The 27,614-nt window shown below is 42.2% G+C and overlaps 1 protein-coding gene across 1 annotated transcript; it reads right to left on the reverse strand.

Annotated features, from left to right (window-relative positions):
- Positions 1–540: 540 nt before the first annotated feature.
- EIF4A3 (eukaryotic translation initiation factor 4A3) lies at positions 541–27,357 on the reverse strand. The gene is made up of 12 exons (XM_089693272.1): positions 27,078–27,357; positions 21,718–21,790; positions 17,618–17,684; positions 16,548–16,610; positions 16,058–16,190; positions 15,880–15,960; positions 14,673–14,814; positions 9,592–9,730; positions 8,866–8,981; positions 7,526–7,633; positions 7,312–7,439; positions 541–765 (listed from the first exon to the last, which is right to left on the reverse strand). The coding sequence occupies exons 1-12, from the start codon at positions 27,250–27,252 to the stop codon at positions 749–751; spliced, it is 1,242 nt and encodes a 413-aa protein (XP_089549398.1). The 5' UTR covers positions 27,253–27,357; the 3' UTR covers positions 541–748.
- Between the last annotated feature and the right edge of the window lie 257 nt (positions 27,358–27,614).

Below are 27,614 nucleotides of genomic sequence, written 5' to 3' on the forward strand. Positions count from 1 at the left end.
GGTTTTGAATGTGATTGGTTAAATCTGAACACAGCTACATCCCCAATTATAAGTTAACGTTTTGCTTTCAAAAAAGTCCCTGAACCCTTTCCAAAAAACACACCGAGTGAAAACGCGGAGATGTGAAGCTGTCCCATAGGAAATCATGTTTCCTATACTTTACCCTTTACTGTGTTTTTGCAAAATACGGCAGACAACGCTTAGGTGAAAAGTTGTTTTTCAATTGAGTTGTACAGTTTATAGGTCACATGAAAAGGTGGAAAAAGTTCTGAAATGATGTATCTTTGTCTTTTTTTTTACATCACAGAAACCTGAAATTTTAACAGGGGTGTGTTGGACTTGTTATATCCACTGTATACTGCTTCAAATTTGTTTGTAAACTACCACTTGAAAAATATAATACCTTTTTAATCTCAACAGGTTCTATGTTAACCGACAAAATTCTAGTCAATGGTAAATTATGCCAGAAAAAAATAAATTCTTAACTTTAACTCCACATACTTTAGAAAGGTTATACGTAATACAAGTCACAATACAGACTTTGGGGATTTGTATTTATTGAAAATTCACCAAATGCAATATTTACAATGCTCTGCTTGTCTTGTGTAACGACTTGTTAAATAAAAAGATAACATTAAAAACGTCAACAATAAAAACTTTTGTCTAGAAAATAAATCAGACTCAAAGTAAACTGTAATGTCGTTGTCCAATTTTCTTAATTTGTGCCATCCAGTCCTTATTTCACTCTTCAAATGAGATCAGCAACTGTTCAAAGAAAGAATAGAAAGTTACCATATAGCTATTCTACAAAGTCAGCAAAAAATTAGGATGCATCCAGTGCTAAACAGGTGATCAGTACAGCAATAATACCCAGGGCCAAGTAACTGGATATAGAATTACGGTAATAGGTTCTATTCTTTAACAGTAAATGTAAACTATATTACATAATATACTAGTGTTGCAGGAACATCTGTACAGTTATTAGTAAAACATACAGTTGTGCAGTTAATTTCAAGTTCTTCAAATAATATCCAGCCAAAACCTTTGCACCAGTTTTTACTTGTCCCACAAATTTAGAATGCTGTGCTGTAACTGCTTTTGGTGAATTCAAACCCAACGCAATGTAACAAAAACGGAAATTAAAGCACCACACCACTAAGATCTAGATACACCTTTACTGGAGCAAATTTGTATCTGGACCTCTTAACAGTGGTGTGCCAATTAAATTCAAATTTTTGTTACATTACACTACAAGCCAGCAATACCAATAAGATACCTTACAGGTCCAACACCTGAGATCAACAGCAACTGAATTTTTGCTGGTGGAAGAAAAACTCTAGACATCTCCAAGAAGTGGTCCAAGGTACTCCAAACGATGAGCGACAAGTCTATGGTTGAATTTTCAACCTCAAAAAATCTGCAAAGGTTTTACCCTAGGTTCACATCTGTGCGGGTGGTGCTGCTGCGGATCCGCATTAAAAATCTGTGTAGCCGCACCGCCCACACACAGAGAAATGCAGACGGGTGCTATTAATTCTAATGGCACGCCACCCACATTGGAAAACGCAACTGTACTGGGAACCGAGGTTCCCGTGCGGGCTTCGTTTTCCCAAAGAAGTGCAGGGACTTCTTCCCTGCGTGTCATGGGAGTTCATTCAAATGAATGGGCTCTCGTGCCCGTGCAAAATGCGGCCCGCACGGCCGCATATATGTGAACCGGGGGTAAAACAGTGGAGCTGTTATCAGGCAGAATGGAATTTCAACTGAAGGTTACCCAAGTATTCCACAAATATGAATACCCTAAGAACAAAGCAAGACCAGGATTTCTGTAATGCCCAAGGGGCTGTGGCCGGGCCAAAAGGAAGCACTACAAATTGAAGATATTGCTTACTCAGGGAAAAATCACAGAAAATCGACTAAAAAGGATAAATGGGGATATGCAAATAAGCATTGTTGATGTCCAGTGAAGCCAGACGTCCCCATGTTAAATGGCAATGACTGACGTGGCAGATCCCATGCAGAATTTTTAGATTCTCAAATACTTGAGGATCTTAAGGTCCAAGAAGAGAAGAAAGTCTCTGTTCAGTTTTAAGGCCGTGAACAAGTGTAAAAACTCAGTTCTTTCCCCCACCCGCATGGGTACAATGGAAAGGAAAGAAACTGACGAAGAGCCCAAACTTGCTTCGGGGAGAAAGGTCTGAATCAGGGATGGAGCAGAGACAAACCTTAGTTTGTAGTCTTGGGTGATGACAGACCCAAACCCAAAAGGCTGCGAAAACTGTCTCCTCCGATAAAGAAACTGCAAACAAATGCCACCATGGCCACTACACAGCTAGGAAGCTGATTGAATAATTTTGTACATGCAACTAAATATTCACAGTACATACAGTAGACAGGATACATCCAACACTTAGACACTAACAAATAAATGAAGATTGCTGGGAGCAGGAAGAATTATATGAGGGTATTCACAACTTTTCTTTTGCCAGCATCCAACCACCTGAAGGTACCTGCCTCTAACCCATCTCTCTCTGAATCTGCCTGTGTCCGGGGACAACACAAAATTTGGGTTTACCTTTCACTTTAAATAATACAACGGTAAAACAGGACAAATAAAGAAGATAAATCTCTTTAACGGGCGCAGACAGCAATAAAAACTGAGAAGTGTTCTAATCCTACACTATCCAAAACGAAAAAGTTTTGCCTTTAGTTATTCTTTAACCGTTTTCCCGCCGCCCTATAGTAGAGCTACTGCTACAGGGCTGCACAAAATCACATACATATATTATATATATATATATACACACACACATATATACATACATACACGTGATTAAAATGTGTAAATACAAGTCTCTTTTTTGCCAGCAAGGTCATGCTGCTGTGTATTTCTCCACACAGCAGAGAAATACAAAGCAGCATGTCTCCCTAATAAAACACACACAACACCTCATGTAAAACAGCACACTGTTAACCCTTTGATCGCCCCAGATGTTAACCGCTTCCTGCCCAGTGTCATTAGTACAGTGTCAGTGCTTTTTATTAGCACTGATCACTGTATTAGTGTCATTGGCAGTCAATTCCCACCCAGTGTCAGAATGCCCGCTATAAGTCACGGATTACTAGTATAAAAATAAATATTTCAACACACACACACACACACACACACACACACACACACACACACACACACACACACTTTGTAGAAATTTTTTGCAAAATTGTGGGGTTTTTTTTCTGTTTATAGCGCAAAAAATAAAATTGCACAGGTGATGAAATACCACCAAAAGAAAGTTCCATTTGTGGGAAAAAAAGGACATAAAATTTCATTTATGTACAGCATTGCATGACCACACAACTGTCAGTTAAAGTAACGCAGCGCTGTACTGCAAAAAATAGCTTGGTCAGGAAGGAGAGTAAATCCTCTGGAGGGCAAGTGGTTAAATCCCTCGACAACCACGAGGTTTTTCTTAATTGGACCTTGATAGACAAGCGGTTAAAGAGACAAAACAATGGGAAATGTGCATATATTGCAGACGTGTACTGCACTTTTTTTTAAATTGCCTTGAATGATAAGATGCTAAAATGATAGATTCTTTTCATGAGTCCCTCGGGCCACAGCAGTCAGTGGTGGGAGTGAGAGCTCTGATTCACAGTATATAGGAGTAATAGCAGTGAACTTTACTAGCCTTATGTAACAGCTCTTCAGACTCAATGTCTTCTGCAACATGTCTCAGGTCTTCAAACAAACCCATAGCATGTTCTTGGTCCCTCTCATCATTTCCTCTAGTATGTCTGCAGTCTCCGACAGTCCTCCAGCATTACAGATACCGAGCATTATGTTCAGCCTTTTAGCTATGTCAGGGGCTGCAGCGGAGGACCTCTATACCTTGTAAGTGAAGCATTTCCCTTAAAAAGTCCATCCTCAGCTGCAACAGACCTTTAATTCAACAGGCCTCCACAAGGTTTGGACAAATTAATGCAGAACACTGTTCAGCTAGTCTGATCTGGATAACACTTTGCCTTTTTAAAAACACAGCCTTTCACGAGCCTGATGAAGCAGTTGTTGCCTCTAGTACACGTTTCTTGCTTACTTTTACTTTACAAAGAAAAATCGATCATTATTCCAAATACCTGTCTAGTGGAAGCCAAGTTTTGGACTTCCAAACCAAATGCTAGTTCTGAGGCAAGTACATCACTCAGTGATGTGAGGTACATCACTACCCAGGAATTAGTATGCAACCTGTGAATAGGAAAATCGACAGCCCGGAGAATTACATAGGATGACAAGTTCCCTTTCAGAGGACAGGAAATGTGCTTCGATTGAATACAGAAAAGTCAAATACCTGCTCCCATTAGTTACCCTGTTCCTTTGATGTATCTAGCCTGGAGAATTATACACATTGGTGGACCGTAACACAGATGCATCTCTTTTAAAGCCATCGCATCTCAGATTTAGGCCCTGTTCACATCACTCCACTTCTGCCTTTGTGTATTTTTCCATGCGTATTGCTTATATTCTTTACTGCGTTTAGTGCATTTTACATGCATTTTAATACGCTCCCCGTAGACTTCAATGGGTTCGAAAACCAAAGTAAATGCACCTAACAGAGATGCTCTCAACCCATGGCCTGAATGCAGGAGTTTTGGTACATTTTCAAAGTGCACCACACCCACAAGATATAATACAAGTCTATGGCAAAGCGCAGCCCCCACAGGAAGGCCTTCAGGGGGCTCAGGACAGTAGGGGCTTGATTATATTTGCAGTTTAGGGGTTATAAATACCCCTTGTAATGATTATTTGTAGCTGAGCTGCAGGTATTTTTTTTAAACTATAAAAAGGGCAAATTTTTGGTTTTTAATCCCCTTCATGACAGGTGATACAAAAATCATACTGCTGCTTATAAAGATCTTAGTGACAACAGGCACAGGTAGGTTGCAGCAAGCTACCTGCCTATGACAAGGAACTCTGTCATGCATAATAATGTTACAGTCCCATCTGAAAATCTGCAGAAAACTGTTTTAAGCCTTCAAAAATTTTTTTCTTTAAAAAAAAAAAATAAATAAAAATAGAATAATTAATCTCCGATTCTGATGACATGATTTACCTCTATAAGTATAACATATCTTCTGTTATACTGAGAGCGGATTAGATATTTTGTTCCCTAACCATATAGCGCGTATTTATATTTACCAATGCATATAGATATTCAAGAATATATTTTTTTTTTAACTTTACATAACTAAAAATTGCACTCCACACTTTTTGATGTTTTTAATTAATCAAAACAATAAATCAGCCAACTAAGCAATTATGAAAATAGTTGCAGCCCTACTCCACTTTAGTGACCTCCTCCTCCATAGACTATAGCTGAGCAAATCTTTTTTGGTGGAACAACACTGTCAGGAACTTGGAACTGAGATATTTGGAACCCCTGAGCACCTGGCAACATTGTGAGAGAGCTGCACATCAGTGACCATTACATTCAGACACTGGTGATAAAAACTGAAGTACTTCCTATATGGGAGGAGTTATATTGGAGGCACTTCATGTCCTTTTGCCAGTGTGCAATCGCCTGTAGATATCGCATAACCCTATGAGTAAGGAACAATATGGCAGCTCTGTATCCCACGATATACGAATAAACATTTTTATTTTGCATAGGATTGTAAATATTTTAGTGGGCGTGATATGTATAGAGTGGCTGTTATTGCCCATTAACAATATAAAACCAACACAGAGATAGGTTATATACACTGCAAACACAGAAGCCAGCTTGCAAAAAATGCTTTTACAAACTCCAAGTGGGCTTTCATGTCTAGCCACTCTGCCATAAATCCCAGATCAGTGGAGGGCTGCAGTGATGGTTGTCCTTCTGGAACTTTGTCCCATCTCCACAAAGGATATCTGGAGCTCAGTCAGAGTGACCATTGGGTTTTTGGTCACCTCTCTTACCAAGGCCCTTCTCTACCAATTGCCCTTTGGCTGGGCGACCAGCTTTTGGAAGAGTCCTGTTGTGCCAAACTTCTTCTATTTAAAAACTATGGAGGCCACTATGCTCTTGGGAACCTTCAGTGCAGCAGACAATTTTTTGTAGCCTTCCCCAGATCTGTGCCTTGCCATTATCGTGTCTCTGAGCTCTGCAGGCAGTTCATTTGGCCTTGTGGCTTTTGCTCTGATACAGTATGCATTGTCAGCTGTAAGGCCATTTATAGCGAGAGGTGTGTGCTTTTTCAAATCATGTCCAATCAATTTTGTTTACCACAGGTGGACTCTAATCAAGGTGTAGAAACATCTCAGCAAGGATCAAGAGAACTGGGAGGCACCTAAACTAAATTTCAGGTGTTGTTGCAAAGAGTCTGAATACTTATGCCAAAGTAATATTTTAGTGTTTCTTTTCATAAATTTGCAATCATTTCTAAAATTCTGCCAATGGCTACTGCTTGCTGTCTCAGCCAATGAGGCAGAGATATGGAACAGCTGAGGCTGACATTCACATCGCTGGATCGCGATGGGGTCAGGTAAATGTGTTGAGAGGGCTGGGGGCACAGCTGCACACAGGTTTTTTACATTCATGCATAAGAACCTTCAGCCCTTACAACCACTTTAACTCCACTTGTTTAAATTGGCTCATTTGGCCATTGTTGTCCTGTGGGTCACAGGAGTCCATTTAGTTCTGCATCCCTGCGACCCAGATTGAAACCAACAGCGGGCTGTCGACTGACATCAGAGCTACTGCAGGCTTTGCAGGGATCCTGACAATGTTGGGATCTACCCAGATCCTTGACCAGCAGCTGGCTCAGACTCTCAGCGCACTGCTGAAAGCCAGAGCCAGCCGCTCCTGCTCCCTCTCCTACCCAGCACTCCTGTGAGCTCTGGAGGGACACAGTGCAGATCGGAGCATGACAGTCACTGCTCTGTGCTCAGAGTGGACTTGTGAACTGAGCGATCAGCAGTGTTTCAATGGTCAGTTCTCAGTGTAGAGCCAGCACGGGACAAGCTGCATCATCAGATCCATGCCACATCTACATAGGCGAGTATGAATATTTCTTTTTGAATCACACACTTCTTATTTAAGTCTGGGAACTGCTTCCATGAGCTTTGTGTACTTTACATCAATGATATATCAAATGCTAGCCAGTACCAAGTTACAGCAAAGCCTGGGCAGATAAAGTCTTCACAGCTGCCAAATTAAAGTAACACCATATGGCACAAAATGTGGTCATATAACAGCCAGCTATGCTCGTATAGGAAAACTTGAATTGAAGTAATGTTAGAGGCCTAAATATTAAGATAATGTATGTACATACCATTCATGGGCATTTCATCAATCTGAGTAGAGTAGTACTGTTCAATATCTCTCAAGATACGAATATCATCATTCTTTACAAAGTTAATGGCCACACCTTTTCTACCGTAACGTCCTGAACGACCAATCCTGTGTTAAAATATTTACAGAAGACAACCTGTTCAAACCATGTTGTCAGATCAAGTCAAATGATATGCAATTACACAAGAACCCACCTGTGGATATACAATTCTCTGTTATTGGGGAGGTCATAGTTAATTATCAAGGAAACCTGTGGCACATCCAGTCCTCTGGCCCACACGTCAGTGGAAATAAGAACTCGACTGAAAAACAAAAAAAAATATATAAGTCTTCCTAGGAGTACATTAGAGGCTATACATTCATGCTTTCTGCAGCTGGAGGTTCCACTAGTGGGAGAAAGAGGGTAGGCAGGCAAGTCTTTGCCAATACTGATAGGAAGCCATTGAAAATTAGGCTGGTCATATATTATACAATTTTCTTGTACAATGTTCCTTTAGATTTACCAAAACCATATATGAGGTCAAACCTAAAACACTTTCAATTTGTATGCAATCAGGCAGGCCTTTGCACTACATAGTTGAAGGTAAATCTAAAGAAAATAACTAAGGAAAACAAAAATTGTATAATGTATGGCTAGTTTTTCACTGCATGCTCACCTTAGCACCTGTGCTTTAGGTTGCCTCTCTTTGCCTTATATCATGCATTAACCACTTACCTACCGGGCACTTTCACCTCCTCCCTGCCCAGGCCAATTTTCAGCTTTCAGGGCTGTTGCACTTTGAATGACAATTGCGTGGTCATGCAACACTGTAACCATATGACATGTTTAAAAAATTTTTTTCACACAAATAGAGCTTTCTTTTGGTGGTATTTAATCAGCACTGGGGTTTTTATTATTTTCCCTATAAAACAAAAAAAATTAAAAAAAGCAAGAAATTAAAAAAAAAAAAGTTTTTTTTGGTTTTATTATAACATTTTGCAAAACAGGTAATTTCTCTCCTTCACTGATGTGCATTGGTGAGGCTGCACTGGCACGCATAGGCAGCACTGATAGGTGGCAATGATGGACACTGACGGGCAGCACTGCTGGACACTGATCATCAGTGCCCTGATGATCAGTGCAAATCTGCTCTGTGGCATTTGCCGGTTATCGGCAGTAGTGTGACAACATGAGGAAAGTGCAGCCGATAACCTGCAACAGTATTTACTTTGTGATCTGCTGTGTCATTGGACACAGCTGATCACGTGGTAAAAGGCTCCTGTGATTGGCCTTTTACCTAGTCATGTGATCAGCTATGTTTGTAGGACACAGTGATCACTGCCAGCACCGGGTGCGCACCGCTGGGGGCGCGTTCTGGGAGGACGTCCTCCAAGAACTGGACAACCGCGCAGTAGCCGTCTTTCGGCTATAGTATGGTTGTAAAGTGAATAAACCAGTCATGTGCTACTATAATGTTTTAACAGAGTGGAAATAAAGAGATGGAATTGATTCTGAACATATTGAGGGGATTTTGGTAAATCCTGCAATACAAACCTGGCACCCGATCTGAATTCTTTCATAATGGATTCTCGTTCTTTCTGTGGCATGTCACCATGCATTGAAGACACTGTAAAGTTGGCTTCTCTCATTTTCTCGGTCAACCAATCCACCTAAAATTACAAAGAGCATAAAGATAGTCAAAAGTCTACCATAAACCACCGCTTTTAACACCCTGTTGGCGGGGAAAAAAAAATAATTGTTAACCAAAAAGCTCCAGTAAAGAAAGGAAGGTTCTATGTACCTGCTATGGCCAATTCATAGGATCCTCACTCTGCTGCACCATAAAGCCATCTAAAATGACCTCTACATTTAAAAATCTCATACATGCCCTACTGTGCTCTGTGGTTCCCCCTGTTGGCCTCTACATCACTACTGTTCCCCATAGTGACATAACAGCGGGTGGAAGGAATCACACAGCACAGTAGAAGACACGGGCATCTAGCACTGCTAGAAGCATGAAGACATCTCGGGCTGCTTTGCAGTGCAGCAAAGAAATTTCCATAAACAGTTGCCAGACCAGGACATAAAAAACTATAACTTTACAGCTCTTTGGCTTGATTTTTTCAGTATCAGAGTCACTTTAGTGGTAGATACGTAAAAAAAAAAAATAAAAATAAAAAATACAATTCATTAAGGGAAGACAAAGTAATTTACATGGGCTTAGCTGTTCATTTATTATATTTGTTTATTTTGCAATGTGAAAACAACAAACATACAAACCTTTCTTTTTGTATTACAGAAGATCACAGCCTGTGTAATTGTCAGCGTATCATACAAATCGCACAAAGTGTCAAACTTCCATTCTTCTCTCTCAACAGCTACAAAGAATTGCTTAATCCCTTCCAATGTCAACTCATCACTGAAAAACAAATGATATAAAAATTTTAGGCTTGAATACTACCTAAAAGTGGTACTAAAGGCATTATCTGCATTAAAGTGGTGGAAAAGATAAAAATGGTTTACCTTAATGCATTCTCTGCATTAAGGTATAGCAAAAAACCTTTTTGTAGTGGCTTCTCCTGAGCCCCATCTCGATCCAGCACTGAGCACATCTGCAGCAGCTCTTCTCTCCTCTCCCTGCTCTCACAGGCTTGTCTGAGAGCTGCTGTCAGTCAAAGCCCGTGAGCAGAGAGCAGGGCTGAGCTGGGATGTGTGTCTGAAAGAAGGGGAGAATCAGGCCTGCTTGTGCAAAACCATTGTACAGAGCAAGTAAGTATATCACGTTTGTGATTTTAATTAGTGGTAAACCGAAAATTCAGGAGCATTTGGCCAAAAACTGAAACAGGTACGTTATTTGGTTTAACAGACTTCAATTGAGAGGCTTCAGAAAACACAGTGCGTTTTTTATGCATTTGACATGTTTTGCATTTTTAATCTGCCCAGCAACAAGTTGGCCAAGGGAAAAAAAAAAAAAATCAAAAACGTGCGTGCAAAAACGCAAAACGTACAGCAAAACAAACAAAACGCAAACTGCACTGGTGTGAACCAGGCCTGAAATACATTAAAAAAAAAAAATAATAATAATATACACTTGTTGCGTTTTTAACCTGTCCAGCAACAAGTTGTCAAAAAAAAAACAAAAAAAAAAACCTGCATTAAAACTACCTGCCTTGCGCCCGGAACTACATGTTCCGGGCATCGGACGATATGAATTGAACATCCCAGAGGTGACACGTTAAAAGCCTTCTATAAGGTATTAGCGTTACGGAAGAGGTCTGGTACTAGAATTATTTCTCTCCGGCGTGCATAGCTGTATGCAATATGTGGATCATAATCAACATTTTCATGTGTAGGCACCCGACGCATGCGTTTACACTCATGTGCATAAATGTGGTGTGGGCAAGGGTATTATATGCGTGGGTGTAGCCTTAATTTTTTACCATAATACACTGCTCAAAAAAATTAAAGGAACACTATCACATCAAATCTCAATGGGGAAAAATCTCATGCTGGATATCTATACGGATATGGACTGGGTAATGTGTTAGGAACCTAAGAATGCCCTATCGTTTGATAGAAATGAAAATGATCAACCTACAGAGGACTGAATTCAAAGACATCCCGAAAAATCAAAGTAAAAAAATTATGCAGCAGGCTAGCCCATTTTGCTGAAATTTCATTGCAGCAACTCAAAATGGTACTTGCATGCATGCTCCTAATGAGACAACAGATGGTATCCTGGGGTATTTCCTCTAAGATCTGGACCAGGGCATCACTGAGCTCCTGGACAGTCTGAGGTGCAACATGGTGGTGTTGGATGGACCGAAACATGATATCCCAAAGGTGTTCTATTGGATTTAGGTAAGGCGCTCGAGCATGTGGGCCATTCAATGGTATCAATTCCTTAATCCTCCAGGAACTGCCTGCATACTCTCGCCATATAAGGCCAGGCATTGTGCACCAGGAGGAACCCAGGACCCACTGCACCAGCGTAGGGTCTTAAAATGGGTCCAAGGATGTCATCCCGATACCTAATGGCAGTCAGGGTGCCATTCTAGCCTCTAGGAGGTCTGTGCATCCACCCATGGATATGCCTCCCCAAACCATCACTGACCCACCACCAAAACGGTCATGCTGAACGATGTTACAGGCAGCATAACGTTCTCCACGGCTTCTGCAGATCCTTTCACATCTGTCACATGTGCTCAAAGTGAACCTGCTCTCACCTGTGAAAAACACGGGGAGCCAGTGGAGGACCTGCCAATTCTGATGTTCAATGGCAAATGCCAATTAAGCTCTATGGTGCCAGGCAGTAAGCACAGAGCCCACTAGAGGACATTGGGCCCTCAGGCTACCCTCACAAAGTTGGTTTCTGATAGTTTGGTCAGAGACGGTCACACCAGTGGCCTGCTGGAGGTCATTTTGTAGGGCTCTGGCAGTGCTCATCCTGTTCCTCCTTGCACAAAGGAGCAGATACTAAATCCTGTTGATGGTTTAAGGACCATCTACAGCCCTGTCCAGCTTTCCTAGAGTAACTGCCTGTTTCCTAGAATCTCCTCCATGCTTTTGAGACTGTTGAGAGACACCGCAAACCTTCAGGCAAAGGCACGTATTGATGTGCCATCCTGGAGGAGTTGAACTGCCTGTGTAACCTCTGTAGGGTCCAGGTATTGCCTCATGCTACCAGTAGTGACACTGACCCTAGCCAAATGCACAACTAGTGAAAAACAGTCAGAAAAGATGAGTAGGGAAAAAAATGTCAGTGGCCTCCACCTATAAAACCATTCCTGTATTGGGGGTTGTTTCATTGCTGCCCATCTAGTGTTCCTGTTGTTAATTTCACTAACACCAAAGCAGCTGAAACTGATTAACAACCCCCTCTGCTATTTAACTGACCAGATCAATATCCCAGGAGTATAATTGACTTGATGCTACAATCTGATTAAAAAGTGTTCATTTAATTTTTTTGAGCAGTGCATCTATTACTGTATATATCTGATATCACACAATATTTGAGCAAGGGTTTATCAAGGGAAAATTTCGAGTTTTTAAATATAAAAGATGGTTACATTAAGTAAATATATCCAACAAGCCAAGCTTTAAAATTTTGCATGCCCGCACAACAATGATGAACTTTGACACTCTACTTTATCCATAGGCGACCATTTAAAAGCCTCTGCATGTCATCAATTAAGTGTTAACTGTGAACAAGGAACCTAGAATTATTGCTCTCACTTGTGTATAGTAGTGGTGCACGGAAATGAAAGATTCTGGTGCCGAAACTGATAGCGAAAATTCAGAATGCATGTGGCCGAAAACTGAACCGAAATGTCTGCGTATGTGGGGGTGGGGAGGCTCCATTTTTTTTTTTTTCTATTTCATGTATATTTTTATTACTATCACATAGGGGACCAATAGTCCCCAATGTGATAGCATATAAGTGACAGGCCATCTTTGTAGGGGGGGCAGTGTGTGCAAGGAGGGGGCAGGAGAGGAGCAGTGTATACAGTGAGGAAGAAGTGAATACAAAGAGGCTCCCTCACTGGCTGTCACAATATGTCACTGCCTGTTTTTAAATGTAATTACTGGCTTTTTTTTCCCTTCACTATAGTGAAGAGATAGAGCTGTCACTTTGTCGGGATCTAAAATAAAACTAAGGGGCAGGGTCACTGGGTGACCCACCACTTTGTTTCTTTTAGCCCTGGGGAAAGTGACCACTCAGTCTCTTAGCTATAGTGAACAAAAGCTAGCAGTTGCATTTAAAAACAAATGCCGGTTTTTAAATGTAACTACCGGCTTTCTTGTTTTCTTCACTAAAGCTCAGAGAATGAGCTATAGTTCCCGGGAGCTAAAGGAAACTAAGGGGCGGGGTCACTGGGTAATGTCACTGGATGACCCCGCCACTTTGTTTCTTTTAGCCGGCAATTGCATTTAAAAACAATGCTATTTTTAAAATGTAATTATCGGGGTTTTTTTCCCTTTACTAACGTTCAAAGAAGAAGCTGTAATTCTTGGAGGGCTAAAAGAAACAGGGGCGGGGTCACCCAGTGACATTATCCAGTGACCCCACCCCTTAGTTTCCTTTAGCTCTGAGGTAAATGACAGCTCATTCTCTGAGCCATAAGTGAAGGGGAGAAAAACCTGGTAATTACATTTAAAAACCAGCACTGACATATACGCAGCCAGTCACTGTATACAGGTGAAACTCGAAAAATTTGAATATCGTGCAAAAGTTCATTTATTTCAGTAATGCAACTTAAAAAGGTGAAAATAATATATGAGATAGACTCATTACATGCAAAGCAAGATAGTTCAAGCCGCGATTTGTCATAATTGTGTTGATTTCAGCTTACAGCTCATGAAAACCCCAGGAACATCCCAAGGAACAGGATGAGCACTGCCAGAGCCCTACAAAATGACCTCCAGCAGGCCACTGGTGTGAACATCTCTGACCAAACTATCAGAAACCAACTTTGTGAGGGTAGCCTGAGGGCCCAATGTCCTCTAGTGGGCCCTGTGCTGCCTGGCACCATAGAGCTTAATTGGCATTTGCCATTGAACATCAGAATTGGCAGGTCCGCCACTGGCTCCCCGTGTTTTTCACAGATGAGAGCAGGTTCACTTTGAGCATTGATTACTGAAATAAATGAACTTTTGCACGATATTCTAATTTTTCGAGTTTCACCTGTACACTGCTCCTCTCCTGCCATTCTCCGCTGCTCAGTCGCAGAATCGTTGCTGTTGTCGCTTTCAGTGTTCGATGACGAATTTCCCCACTAATCACTATCGCTCAATTCTGCAAGTGATTCTAATTGACTATCGCTGTTTTCTAGCTGGTCTAAAACCGCTTTTGACCTAAAAAGTGATGCTTATTGGATGCCATGGACGTTCTCAGGTTTCCAGGCAAAAAAACAGTAAAAGTGCAGCAGGGCACTAGGGAAAAAACTGAGGTGAAATGGTTTGATATAGTAATGTAATCTTAACAGATTACAATGCATTGTGTGTATGTCATGTTTTTACTTTTTTGAATCTCCCGCTGGTTCCACCACCTGCGTCGCGACACTCGCAGGGAAGGGAACCCAGAAGACGGATGCCGGCATCGGCCGGAGGACACAGCGGGAGGACCTTGGCGGACCGCAGGACAAGGTAAATTACACTACAGTATAATCCCAAGTGTGGCTCGGGGTTACCGCTTTTGGTACTAAAAATTAACCTTGAGCCACAATCGGGATTACCGCTAGAAAGGTAAGCAGCTTTCTTGAAACCCTTTTATAACTCCAGCTACAGACTGCCAATGTAAAATGAAAAAACAACAAAAAAAAAGGACCAAAAGATGTGCCTGTATAGCAAATAGTATTTACCGCTTCACCAGGATACGTATGGGATCAGTCATGAATTTATTGGTCATTTCCAAAATCTCATGTGGCAAAGTAGCACTGATCAGGACAACCTGGGTGGCAGGAGGCAGGTATCTATATACATCATAAATCTGTTCCTTGAACCCTGAAAGACAACCACATCTGAAGTTAATGAAGGGAAAAAAAGTCAAAGATCAAGGTTGAGGAAAAGCCAAGCGTTAGTGTTACAAAGAAAATTACAATCTGGCTTATGAAAAACAGGTTTTAAAAAATATTCACAGAGCAGTATGTAAAAGTTCCGTTTAGCCAAAAATGGCATGTAACAAATATAGGCTGCGCTTTTGTTTCAGTATGAAGCTTTGAAATAAAGTTTAGCAAACGTTCTCACAATGTAAAAAAAATGGGTAATGCCAAATATACACCCAGTTTTGTGTAGCTTAGTTACAAACAAAAACAATTTATATCAGTGTTTAGCATTGTATGACAAGACTGCCCCATGTTCTTACTCTTCTAAACTCCTCACCATATGCCACGGCATCATCAGTCCTATTTGCCTTTACTTTAGGCGTCATACACAATCTTGCAATTCATATAGAAAAGCCTTTCCCTTTTGTCTATAAAGCTTGCTCTTGGAGGCACCTATGCCTGCCTGCTCCCGAGCTGCCTCTGCGTGTCCAGAAGAAACAGAGCACAGCTCAGCCCTGTCCCCTTCTCAATGGCTGTGATTGAAAGCAGTGGGAGTGTCTCAGCCACTGAGGAGGGAGAGATCCGGGAAAGACACTGCTGTCGTGCACATCTCTGGATTGAGATCGAGCTCATGTACTTTTAGAGGGGCCAAAGGGGGGGAACTGCACACTGAAAGTGGTTTTTGCTTTTACTGCATAGAATGCATGAAGGGGGAAAAAAACAAAAAAACAAAAAAAAAAAAAAAAAAAAAACACACTTCAGCTTTTAGAACCACTTCAACTTCAAATCAGCAATATTAGAAACAACTTTGGTTTCTACATTAGCCTGCCAATTGGTAAGTCTCATTCTTTTAAGAAATAGTAATTACAAAAATGTAAATACTTAGGCACAAGGCTTACTTACCCAGACAACTTTAAAGATCATAGCAAACCATAGCCAATAACATGGTTTATAGTTACAAAAAAGATCCCTCAAGTTAGTTTCACAGAACTGTTAAAATCTATTCACGCTTAAAAAAGCTTACCTTTATTAAGCATCTCATCAGCTTCATCCAAAACTAGCATTTTAATGGCACGCGTTCTTAAACTTCTGCGGCGGATCATATCTGTGCATGGCAATAATGAACATTAATATTCTAGCTATATAAAAGACAGATGTTTTAGGTTTATCATAAAGCAAATCTATTTTATTATAATTCTTACCAAATACACGTCCAGGTGTTCCAGCAACAACATGCTGCCCATAATCCAGTTTTCGGATATCTTCACCAACATTGGTTCCTCCAATACAAGCGTGACACTGTACATTCATATAATCTCCCAAAGCAAGAAGTACCTGTAAAAAGCAACCAATTTAACAGCAATGCTAGAAACAAAAAGCACCATTGATGGTACATTAAAATCTACTGTGTAGAAAACTTTTTTTTTTGCTTTCAATAGTAAACACTCCTAGATCCTATGAGTCACTTCACCCTCAAAAACCCAGGATGCACTAACCATCCAGCTTTCTGGCCCTTTCCATTACTACTCGTTAATGAAACTACCAGGGTCAGCTTGCAACTAAAGTTTTAGTTGTGAAATGACACTAGGTGATCATCTAGTTGCAGCTGCTATTCAAAGCAAGAAAAACAAGATTCCCCACAGGTTCATTTTAAGCATTTTTTGTATGACAAATGAAATGCTGTTCCCTTACCTTCTGAATCTGCCCTGCCAATTCTCTGGTCGGTGCCAAGATTAAAGCCTGTGTTTCACGAACCTAGAAGAATAAAGTAAATATGTTAAGTTTTAAAATACATTTTTTTTGTTTGTTTTAAAGCAGAAATAAACCCATCAATTTAACACAGTTTAAAAAAAAAAAAAAGGTGCATTTCTGGCATGTCGGGAAGGTTAACTGTTGTGCTTGCATCCAAACTGCGAAACCATCCAATGCTTGATGTCATAGCCAACCACATGTGCAGCACCATGGCAGTTACAGATTAAACAGAGGCCGCCAAGATGGCAGCTTCCTTGGCTGAAAAGGATAAGAGGGATTAGTTCCAGTTCAACCTTTTCAAGCCTTTAGTACATTAACCAGAGTCTAAGGCACATGAGTACACTAACCTTCCTACTAATAGGGAGGTAAAAAGCATTTTTACCAGCTATGACAATGTAAAAAGTGAGCTGATTGTGTGCAATAGTGTCACAGTTGAACTATGTAAGGATTGGAAACGTAGAAAATATCACAAGGTTTCAGATGTGTAAAATTTCCTCCATAGAAAGTCAGGCCATTCATAGTGGAAGAAAATCACAGATTATTACACTGGCTAAAGCCTGGCTCCCCACCACCTTCATCAATGCACCACCCCTTGTGTGAAGTACCAGAGCAGTCTCAAACTTTCACTTTCGATCGCGTAGGTGGTCGAAGCAAAAGTGGTTAGCAGGTACCTGACAAAATCAGGTACCCACTCCTCAAAAGTGCCATTTATTTACCAGGAGAGGAGAAAGAGACCTTAAAGCAGAACTTCCCCTTTTTGGTGGAGCTCCACTTTAATGAGGTTTAAAAACACTCCTCTCAATACCATCTTCAGTCATATCAAGCACAATGTGTCCTGACACACCTAAAAGTTAAGCAGCCAATTGAATTCATGTTTAAGGGCCCATGGCATGCAGCCAGAGAGAGTCATTAACTGTCAAGAAGCAGTCAATGTGGACATTTTGCCTGGGATAACAATAGATAAGAATAATACAATACATAAAACCAAAAAGTTAGCAAGGTGGAACTACCTGAATGTCTAAACACTGAAGAACAGACACACAAAATGTTGCTGTTTTGCCTGTACCAGACTGTGACCTGAAAGACAAAATGCATACATTCAACCCAAAAGAAGCAAACATATAAGTAAATAAAACAATTATACAATATTCAATATTTAGAAATCAAAGAGCAAAACCACTATAGTGAAGAGCATAGAAATCAATCAGAGATCCAGGAGATAATTTGCAGAATGAGGGAGCTAGGGGCTGCCAGTATGAGACATTCAGTTTCCTTAATGGAACTAATGTCTTAACATGGGGATCATTTTTGACTGTTTATTGCCCTAAAAAAATGTTATACAAAATAGTGGTGCACTGAAATGAAATTCTGGTGCCGAAACCAAAATTTCAGGATGTACTTGGCCGAAAACAAACTGAAATGGACAGTTTTTGAAAATTAATATATTTTTCAAACGCATTTTTTGCGGGGGAAAAAAATATACTTTACGGATTAAAAAAACCCCCACAATATATACCTCAATTTTTTTGTAAAATATGAAAGAGGATGTTAGACCGAGTACATAGATACCCAACATGTCATGCTTTAAAATTGCGCACACTCGTAGAGTGGCACCAAACTACGGCACTTATAAATCTCCATGGGTGACCCTGTAAAATTTTCTACAGGTTAACACTTTAAAGTTACAGAGGAGGTGTAGTGCTAGAATTATCGCTCTTGCTCTAACATTCGCAGCATTACCTCATGTGTGGTTCGAACACCGTTTACATATGTGGGCATGGCCTACGTATGTGTTCACCACTACGCATGAGCACGAGGGCACTTTAAAAAAAAAAATTTTCATTTTTTTTAAATCACCTTTATTCCTACCACAAGGAATGCAAACATCCCTTGTGAAAGAAAGCATGACAGGTCCTCTTTATGGAGAGATATGGAGTCCATAAGACCCCACATCTCTCCTCTACAATGTAAATCATTAGATCAAAAAAAGCATTGATCTAGTACTTAAAAAAAAAAAATATTAATAATAATGGCCTTGTTTGCAAGGCACCGAAACCGGAAGGGATGTAATGACGGCTCTCTGGTCCTCCAAGGGCATAGAAATAAGTGGAGGCCATCTTTCCTTCACTGATCTGTTGGTTTTCTATTACTTTGCTACATCTACTTAAGTAAATTATTTGCCATATAGAAATATAATTTATACCAAAACAGTAACTGATCTGGTTAGTGATGTTGATTAAAAAAAAAAAAACAAAAAACACAATAAGTATATTAATTTAGTCTGTATGAAAGTTACAGCATCTACAAAACTATGGGATGTATTATCCTGAAAATTGATCAGTTCTGACATACTGATGGTCAAATGTCAGGACAGTACAAATTCCCCCTCACAGCACCACTCCGTGAGTCTGTACAGCCACAGGTAAGTTGCTGAGCCTGTATGGGCCACCTACAGTAAATCTACTGTCAGTTGGCCAGTGGTTAAGTAAACATTCCTATAAACATTGTTTCAGTGGTGTGCAATTTGTTTTACCCAACGCCCGGGACATGTAGTTTTTGTTAACGCTTAGCCCTGCTGTGGGCAAGCAGCAGGGATTGTCAGGTGGAAGCATTCGGGCGACTCCGCTGCTGCCCAATTGCTTCGTCGTAAGCTGAGAAAATGCCACCGGCCCCCTGACCTTCCCTCCACGCGCGCCGACCGACCACCCTCCCCCGTGCTATGCTGCTACCCAAAAATGGTACACAGTAGTCTGCATGGCCTTTGCATGGCCATGTTTGTATGCATCCCTGACAACGTCGGGGCATGCTCCTAAAGAGATGACGGATGGTGTCCTGGGGTATTTCCTCCCAGATATGGACCAGAGCATTACTGAGCTCCTTGACAGTCTGAGGTGCAACCCGGCGGCGTTGGATGGACCGAAACATGATATCCCAGAGGTGTTCCATTGGATTCAGGTCAGGCGAGAGTGGGGGCCATTCAATGGTATCAATTCCTTCATCCTCCATGAGATGCCTGCATACTCTCGCCACATGAGGTCAGGCACTGTCATGGACCAGGAGGAACCCAGGACCCACTGCACCAGCGTAGGGTCTGACAATGGGTCCAAGGATGTCAACCCAATACCTCATGGCAGTCAGGGTGCCATTGTCTAGCCTGTAGACATTTGTGCATGCCTCCATGGATATGCCTGTACAGACCATCACTGACCCACCACCAAAATGGTCATGCTGAACGATGTTTCAGGCAGCATAACGTTCTCCACAGCTTCTCCAGACCCTTTCTCGTCACATGCTCAGGATGAACCTGCTCACATCTGGGAAAAGTACAGGGCGCAAGTGGTGGACCCGCCAATTCTGGTGTTTAATGGTAAATGTCAATCGAGCTCTATGGTGCCGGGCAGTGAGCACAGGGCTCACTAGAGGATGTTGGGCCCTCAGGCCACCCTCATGAAGTCTGTTACTGATTGATCAGACACATGCACACCACTGGAATCTCCTCCATGCTCCTGAGACTGTGCTGGGAGACAAAGCAAACCTTCTGGCAATGGCACGTATTGATGTGCCATCCTGGAGGAGTTGGACTGCCTGTGCAACCTCTGTAGGGTCCAGGTATTGCCTCATGCTACCAGTAGTGACACTGACTCTAGCCAAATGCAAAACTAGTGCAAAACAGTCAGAAAAGATGAGTAGGGAAAAAAATGTCAGTGACCTCCACCTGTTAAACCATTCCGGTTTTGGGAGTCATCCCATTGTTGCCCATCTAGTGCACCTGTTAATTTAATTAACAACAAAGCAGCTAAAACTGGTTAACAACTCCCTCTGCTACTTATCTGGCCAGATCAATATCCCAGGAGTTTAACTGACTTGATGCTATACTCTGATTAACAACAAGCCTACAGGGCACTTATACCCCCTTCCTGTCCAGGCCAATTTCCAGCTTTCAGCGCTGTTGCACTTTGAATGACAATTGCGCGGTCATGCAACACTGTACCCATATGAAATTTTTATAATTTTTTTGTGAAAGATAGAGACTTATTTTGGTGGTATTTAATCACCTCTGGGTTTTTTATTTTTTATTAAACAAAAAAAACACTGAAAATTTTGAAAAAAAACCACGTTTTTTCTTAGTTTTTGTTACAAAATTTTGTAAATAAGTGATTTTCCTCCTTCACTGATGTGCGCTAATGAGGCTGCAGTGATGGGCACTGATAGGCTGCACTGATGAGGAGGCACTGGTAGGTGGCACTGATGGGCATTGACAGGCAGCACTGATACATGGCACTGATATGCGGCACTGACTGGCAGAACTGAAAGGCAGCTCAGATGGGCACTGATATGTAGCATTGATGTGCACTGGTAGGCACCGATATGTGGCATTGATGTGGCACTGATGGGCACCGGCACGTGGCACTGATGGATACTGACAGGTGGCACTGCTGGGGCTACACAGATCATCAGGGCACACTGATCATCAGTGCTCTGATGATCTGTGTAGATGTCCCCTCCACGGAAAGCTAATTATCGGCTCTCTTCTCCTCTCGAGCTGTCAGCGTAACAGCTCAAGGAGAGAAATGCAGATAACCGGCATTTCCCTGTTTACATGTGATCAGTTGTGATTGGACACAGCTGATCACATGACCGAGCCGACATCTTCGGCTCTTTCTGTGATCAGTGATCCGCTGTGTCCAAGGGACACAGCGCACCGCCAATCGCCACGCACTCCCTGAGCCGCGCATGCCCAGTGAGAATGGGAGGACGTCATGTGACGTCCTCCCAGAATGAGAGAACCACCTTGCGTCCGTCATATTACTATATGGTGGGCGGGAGGTGGTTAAATATTGTTCCATTTATTTTTTTCAGCAGTGTATTTATTTCTTAATTGGGACCCGATTTAGTCCCTGGACAAGATTTTTTTTGTTTTTTTGTTTTTTTTATTTCCACACCCTTTTCGAGAATAAATGAGGATAAATGGTCCAATATGGTGAATACTGATGACATTTTAGGCAAAAAAAAAAAATCACTCAAAGATAAAAGCATCACGCAACCCTAAACACATACCACAATACATACACTTCACTTGACCATGCAAAAGAAATAAAGTGTCACTCACTGTGCTATTACATCTCTTCCTTTGATAATCTGCTTTATTGCTCTTTGTTGGATAGCTGATGGTTTTTCAAACCCTGAAAGAAATTCATTCTTCAATGATTTTCCCATAATAAACATAGAAAAACAAGGTTTTAACATACTTCAGCAATTAGGAAATGTATTTAACATGTAAAGGATGACATTAGGCTGCTCAAATGGCCAGCGTCTATACATTTGTATCTATAATTTGTAATCCCTTCTTATGATTTATGCTAGATGCAAGACAGATATACCATCATCTATACCTCATATTTAAAATGAAGCGATTTTAAAAGTTAAAATGAAAACTACTGCAGTGCAAAGCGTGCAAAAGAATGCTTACCCTTGAAAAATTAACACAACACCAACTAGTTGAGGTACTAAATGACGCAGCAGTGTTTTCATAATAAACTATATGAAAAAGTTACATAGAAAACCTTTTTACTATGGGCTCTACGTTGATCTGAGCAGGTCAAAGATGATGTGAATATAAGAGAGAAAGTCATCAAGGAAGCCCTGGATAGCAGTAAAAACTGGCAGAGACTTTGGCTGGACTTGTAATTTAAAGAGATCCTAACAGCCTCACACCTGAAGGTCCATGCAAGAGAACATCCTTAACCACTTCAAGTCCAGACACTTTCACCCCCTTCCAGTCCAGGCCAATTTTCAGCTTTTAGCACCATCACAATTTGAGTGGCAATTACTCAGTCATGCAACAATGTACCCATATTACATTTTTATCCCTTTTTTTTTTTTTTTAGACAGAGGCTGCTTTCTTTTGGTGGTATTTGATTACCACTGGGTTTAGTTTTTGCTATATAAAAAATGAAGAAAAAAAAAAATCAGGAAAATTTTGAAAAACAAACTTTTTTTGCTTCGTTTTTGGTATAAAATTTTGCAAATACATAATTTTTCTTCATATAGGCCAAAATGTATTTTGCTACATTTTGGGGGTAAAAATAACCCACAACAGTTTATATTATTTAGTCAGTGAAAGCTATAGAGTTCACAAACTATGGGATATATATTTGAAAATTTATCAGTTGAGATTCTAAAATGCCAGACACTGGTATGGCATATGGCAGTGATCAGGACGCTGGTATGGTGATGATCAGGACGCTGGTATGGTGATGATCAGGACGCTGGTATGGTGATGATCAGGACGCTGGTATGGTGATGATCAGGACGCTGGTATGGCAATAGCCAGGGTGCTGGTACGGGGTACGGCAGTGATCAGGGCGCTGGTACGGGGTACGGCAGTGATCAGGGCGCTGGTACGGGGTACGGCAGTGATCAGGGCGCTGGTACGGGGTACGGCAGCGATCAGGGCGCTGGTACGGCAGCGATCAGGGCGCTGGTACGGCAGCGATCAGGGCGCTGGTACGGCAGCGATCAGGGCGCTGGTACGGCAGCGATCAGGGCGCTGGTACGGCAGCGATCAGGGCGCTGGTACGGGGTACGGCAGTGATCAGGGCGCTGGTATAATCTGTGGGGGTGTTTTGTGTGCGCTGGGACAGGTGACAGGGGCAGGAATCATTTATTATGGGGTAGTGATGAGGGACACATGGGGCACTGGGGTGGCTTGCACTTCAGTGTGTGAGTGTACAAGCAGCCCAACAAGCTGCTGTACACTCGCACACTGCAGGATTGCTTCTCTCTGCTCTCACACCGAGAACAGAGAGAAGCGATCTTTACTTTCAGTTTGTTTACTATGTGACTGCTGTGATTGGTCACAGCAGTCACATGGTAAAACATCAAGTGATCGCCTGGACACAGTGGATCACATTTTACCATGTGACCGCGTGACACACCAATTACCAGGCTCCGGGGTGTACGCTCTATCAGCCACGCACGAGCCATCGAAGCAGACTGACGTCCAGGAACATCAGCCCGCATCGGCGCTGCTTCCCGTCCTCAGTCTATGTAGAATGGGAAGAGGTTAAAGCGGTAGTAAACTATGGGGAAAAAAAAAAAAAAAAATTTTAAAGGGCATAATGTGCTAGTATGCATCGCACTCCCATGTCACTCCCGTGTATATGCACGGGAGCCACGATCGTGGCACAATGCTCTGAAGAAACCGCGTACTGCGCCAGTAATATAACCAGCCGCAGAAATAGTGAATATCTCCAACCTCAACATTGCACATTTAGGAGATATTCCTTGTACCTACAAGCAGGCTTTATTATACGTTTACCTGCAGGTACAAGTCACCAAGCGGTGTTTACTATCGCTTTAATTTTCACCTATCAGCCTATGTCTCCTACCTTTCCTACAATCCAGGCTTCATCAAGGTCCATAGCATTGCACCCTTCTGGGAGTGTCTGGAGCATGGGTCCCCCGCCACACACTGGGAAGGACAGAAGGTAAGACACACGAGTCGCAAAAGGGGACAATATATGGCTCCTCTATTACACAGAACGTCTGGCTTTTTTTGTATAGCTGTTTCAAATGTTTTAGTCCACAAAAATTCACACCCATTTGAAGAACCTTCAGTGCTTATGACCCATGATAACATTTCTCTGATCTGCTTTGAATTCTTCATCATGTATTACTACAAATGCTTACAGAAAAATACAAGTATGCCTTGCATACCAATAAAATTCTCTACCCTAGCCATCCATTTCCAGTGGCCAATTTTATATGGTTTGTATAACCAAAACTTTATTCTTAAGTTTTGAGTGGGAAAGGTTCAAACCTGTGTCCTACTAGGGAGATTGCACCTATTTGTCCTGTTGGCGATTACCATAAAAACAGAAAAGTATGGACAATTAAACCTTTTATAGTTGTCTGCAAAACAGGAATAGACGGATAATCTTGCCTTGGAGCCAGCTGTCTAAAGCTATCCATAGAAGTTAAAGTGGTATTAAACCCAAAAACAAAAAATGTAATAAACTACTTGTACAGCTCACTAATTCATAGATGTGGCGGCTGCATTTGTTTCTTTTTTCCCCTTTATTTTCACCTGGTGACCAAGCCATTACTGGTTTTCAACTTCCTTTATCAAAGCAAGCTGTCCAAAGTAGCAGTAAGGGATTGAGCCAAACCATTTAATCCTGAAAAACCTTTATCACAAAAAAAAAAAAAAACCGCCTGCAGTAACTGCTTATACCTTTATCACAAAAAAAAAACCTCCTGCAGTAACTGCTTATAAAGCGTTAGCTGGAGTTCAGCTTCAATTTGTTGGTGAAGTCCATCTAAATCTGCTGGTCTAACACTACCCTATCTCCAGTCTGACAATGCTACTGTTTAAGGCCCCTTTGACACAGGCATTCCATTTTTTTTCATCAGTTCAGTCATGTTTTTTCCAAGCAAAAACGGATCAGTTTTTTCGTCCGTTTAACGGACGTGTATTTTTTTTTTTTTTTTTTTAAACGGAAGAAAAATAGGGATTTCTTCCATTCAAAACAACGGATGTTAACAGATGTAAACAGATGATCACCCATTTACATCCGCTATTCCATAGAAATACATGGGCATCCGTTTTTCATCCGTAAACAGACAGATGAAAACCGGACATACGGAACACCAGAAAGAGCCCTAAAAGGTGTCTTTTCTAGGTCTTGTTCACTCGAGCCGTAGTAAAACGTAGGCCCATAGAGGGTCGTGTTTACCTGCATGGGGGATGTAAGGTGTTCGACGCATCCCCGTGCAAACATTTCCATTGATGTCAACTGAGATGCAGTGGTTACATTCTGACATCTGGGCAGGCGCATGGCCCAGAACACACTCTGGGCGTATTCAGGGCCCTGCACCCAAATAGACAACAGACTGGGAACAGCATCCGTACCCGTGCAGCAGCTGTGTCCCAACCAACATCAATAGGGATGCACTCAACATCTGTGCACCCCCGTGTGAGTAAACACATATGCTTTATACACCATGTGAACTATTTTATCCAGAATGCTAACACCCTAAGGGAATGTTTACATTAGCATTGCGGAGATGGTAAAACCACACTGATGAGCTGTGTTTTACCGCCACTCAACTGCCCCCCCACCTCCCTTTTAGCTGGAAGGGCAGCAGCTGATGGTGTGCAAATGCCATGGCTCCTTGCTTTGTGGCCACAATTCTAACCCATGCCACGTTTGGCAAACACTACTACCTGCCAAACGCAACTCATTCAAGTGAACGGGGCTGTACTGTAGCACAGAAATTAGGAGGTTAAAACTGGCAGTGAGGAGGCCTCCTTACTGCCCATAAAATGCTCTCTAAAAAGCAATCCAAACATGGAATGCTCTTCAGAAAGCAACACTAGTGTAAACTAGCCTTAAGATAGAAAGAGTGCAAAGCAGGCCATACATTATGCAATTTTCTTTCCTGCAACCACGGTTTGAACTTTGCAGGAAAGAAAATTGCTCGATTTTCCCTTCAACACATTTAGGGTTGATGGGGAATCCCTCCCACAAACTTTGGTATTCTGACAGCAGGAGGTTTCCCCAACCATCAGAATGCAGTGATCACTGCCAGCAGTTATAGCCGCCGACACTGAACGGAAAGACCCCGACAGGCTTGATAGATGGATTGACTGTGGTACAACCACCCTGCCCATACATGGATTGATATTTGGCCAGTCCCTGCTGAAGAAGTCAAATTTTGATCCATCTGTGGCCGGCTTTACTGGCAGGATCGCCAGATGAAATAAAGGGGGGGGGGGGGGGGGAATGCCTAAAAAATAAAACAAATGCAGCCACCGCATCCAAGGATTAGTATGTTACATTTTTGGGTTTAATCCCGCTGTAAGACTTCGCTCATTCAGCCCCATTCAGGAGCGGACTGACAACTCCTGGGGCCCCCGGGCAATAGGGGATCATGAGGCCCCTGTGTGCTTGCCCAAACTAAAAAAAAAGCCTAGGAAAGGTACCAGGGGCATCTCATGGGGCCCCCTACTGACCCCGGCCCTCGGGCAGTGCCCACATTTCTGAATGGTCAGTCCACCCCTGGCCCCATTCCGTGGATGTCAGAATACCCAAACAGTGCCTGCGTCTGATAAAGGCACTATTCCTCCAATGATTTTCTGCTGGGCACCTTGGACGTTTCTAGAGCTTGGGGGGGGGGGGGGGCTTGCAGGACCAACAAGGAACGAATCGGGCAAAATCCAATCCATGAGCGGCCCACCTACAAGGGGAAGTTTCCTCACTTTATAGTTTGCGCCTTCATAGCCAGCAGTGAGATCAGCCAATAGGGACTCAGCAATATACTGCAGGGGGTTTAACCCTTCCTAGCCTTCTGCAACACAGAACACGTGTTAGGGAACCATATACTCCGATCCACCAATAGCAGATGTGCCCGGCCAGGGACACGGAAAGCCGCCGGCCGGCTACTTATACGAGACCCCCCTCTCACCATAGGCATAGATGCCCCGCAGCAGGTCCTCCCGCAGCCCCATGGTATCGAACGTGGGAGTTACATCCACCTCCTCGCTGGTCTCAAACTCCACTTTAGTCATGTCTTCCTCCCTCATAATCCTCTTCCGGCTGGAGCCGCTAGTCACCCCGCCAGCTGTCACTGCGTTCGCCATTCTTCCTCACAGGCCCGATACCAGCAAAACCGAAACGTGCGGTAAACAGTCAGCCCTCCCCGGCCCCAATCCTTTACCCAGCAGCCACCACGTAGAGACGCAGGACATACACGTCACCGCGTCACGTACCCTCGCACCACGAAATAACGCGAGAACGGTTGAGGTCATTAGGCAGGCGCCTTTTTAGGTCAGTTTCCGGTTTCTGCTTTTCTTATGTCTGGAGGAACTGCGTAGTGTGGTTGGTTGAAACGTCACAAATCCATAAAGTGCCTTTTGAGTTGGGTAATAAGTGGTTAAGATATATAGCGGGGGTTCAGTGGGGGGTGTCTGCTCTCTTCCTGGTTTAACCACTTCCAGTCCGG

The sequence above is a fragment of the Staurois parvus genome, unplaced genomic scaffold, assembly GCF_062004578.1.
Source record: "Staurois parvus isolate SC_StPar_1 unplaced genomic scaffold, SC_StPar_1.0 ptg000619l, whole genome shotgun sequence".
Classification (NCBI taxonomy): domain Eukaryota; kingdom Metazoa; phylum Chordata; class Amphibia; order Anura; family Ranidae; genus Staurois; species Staurois parvus.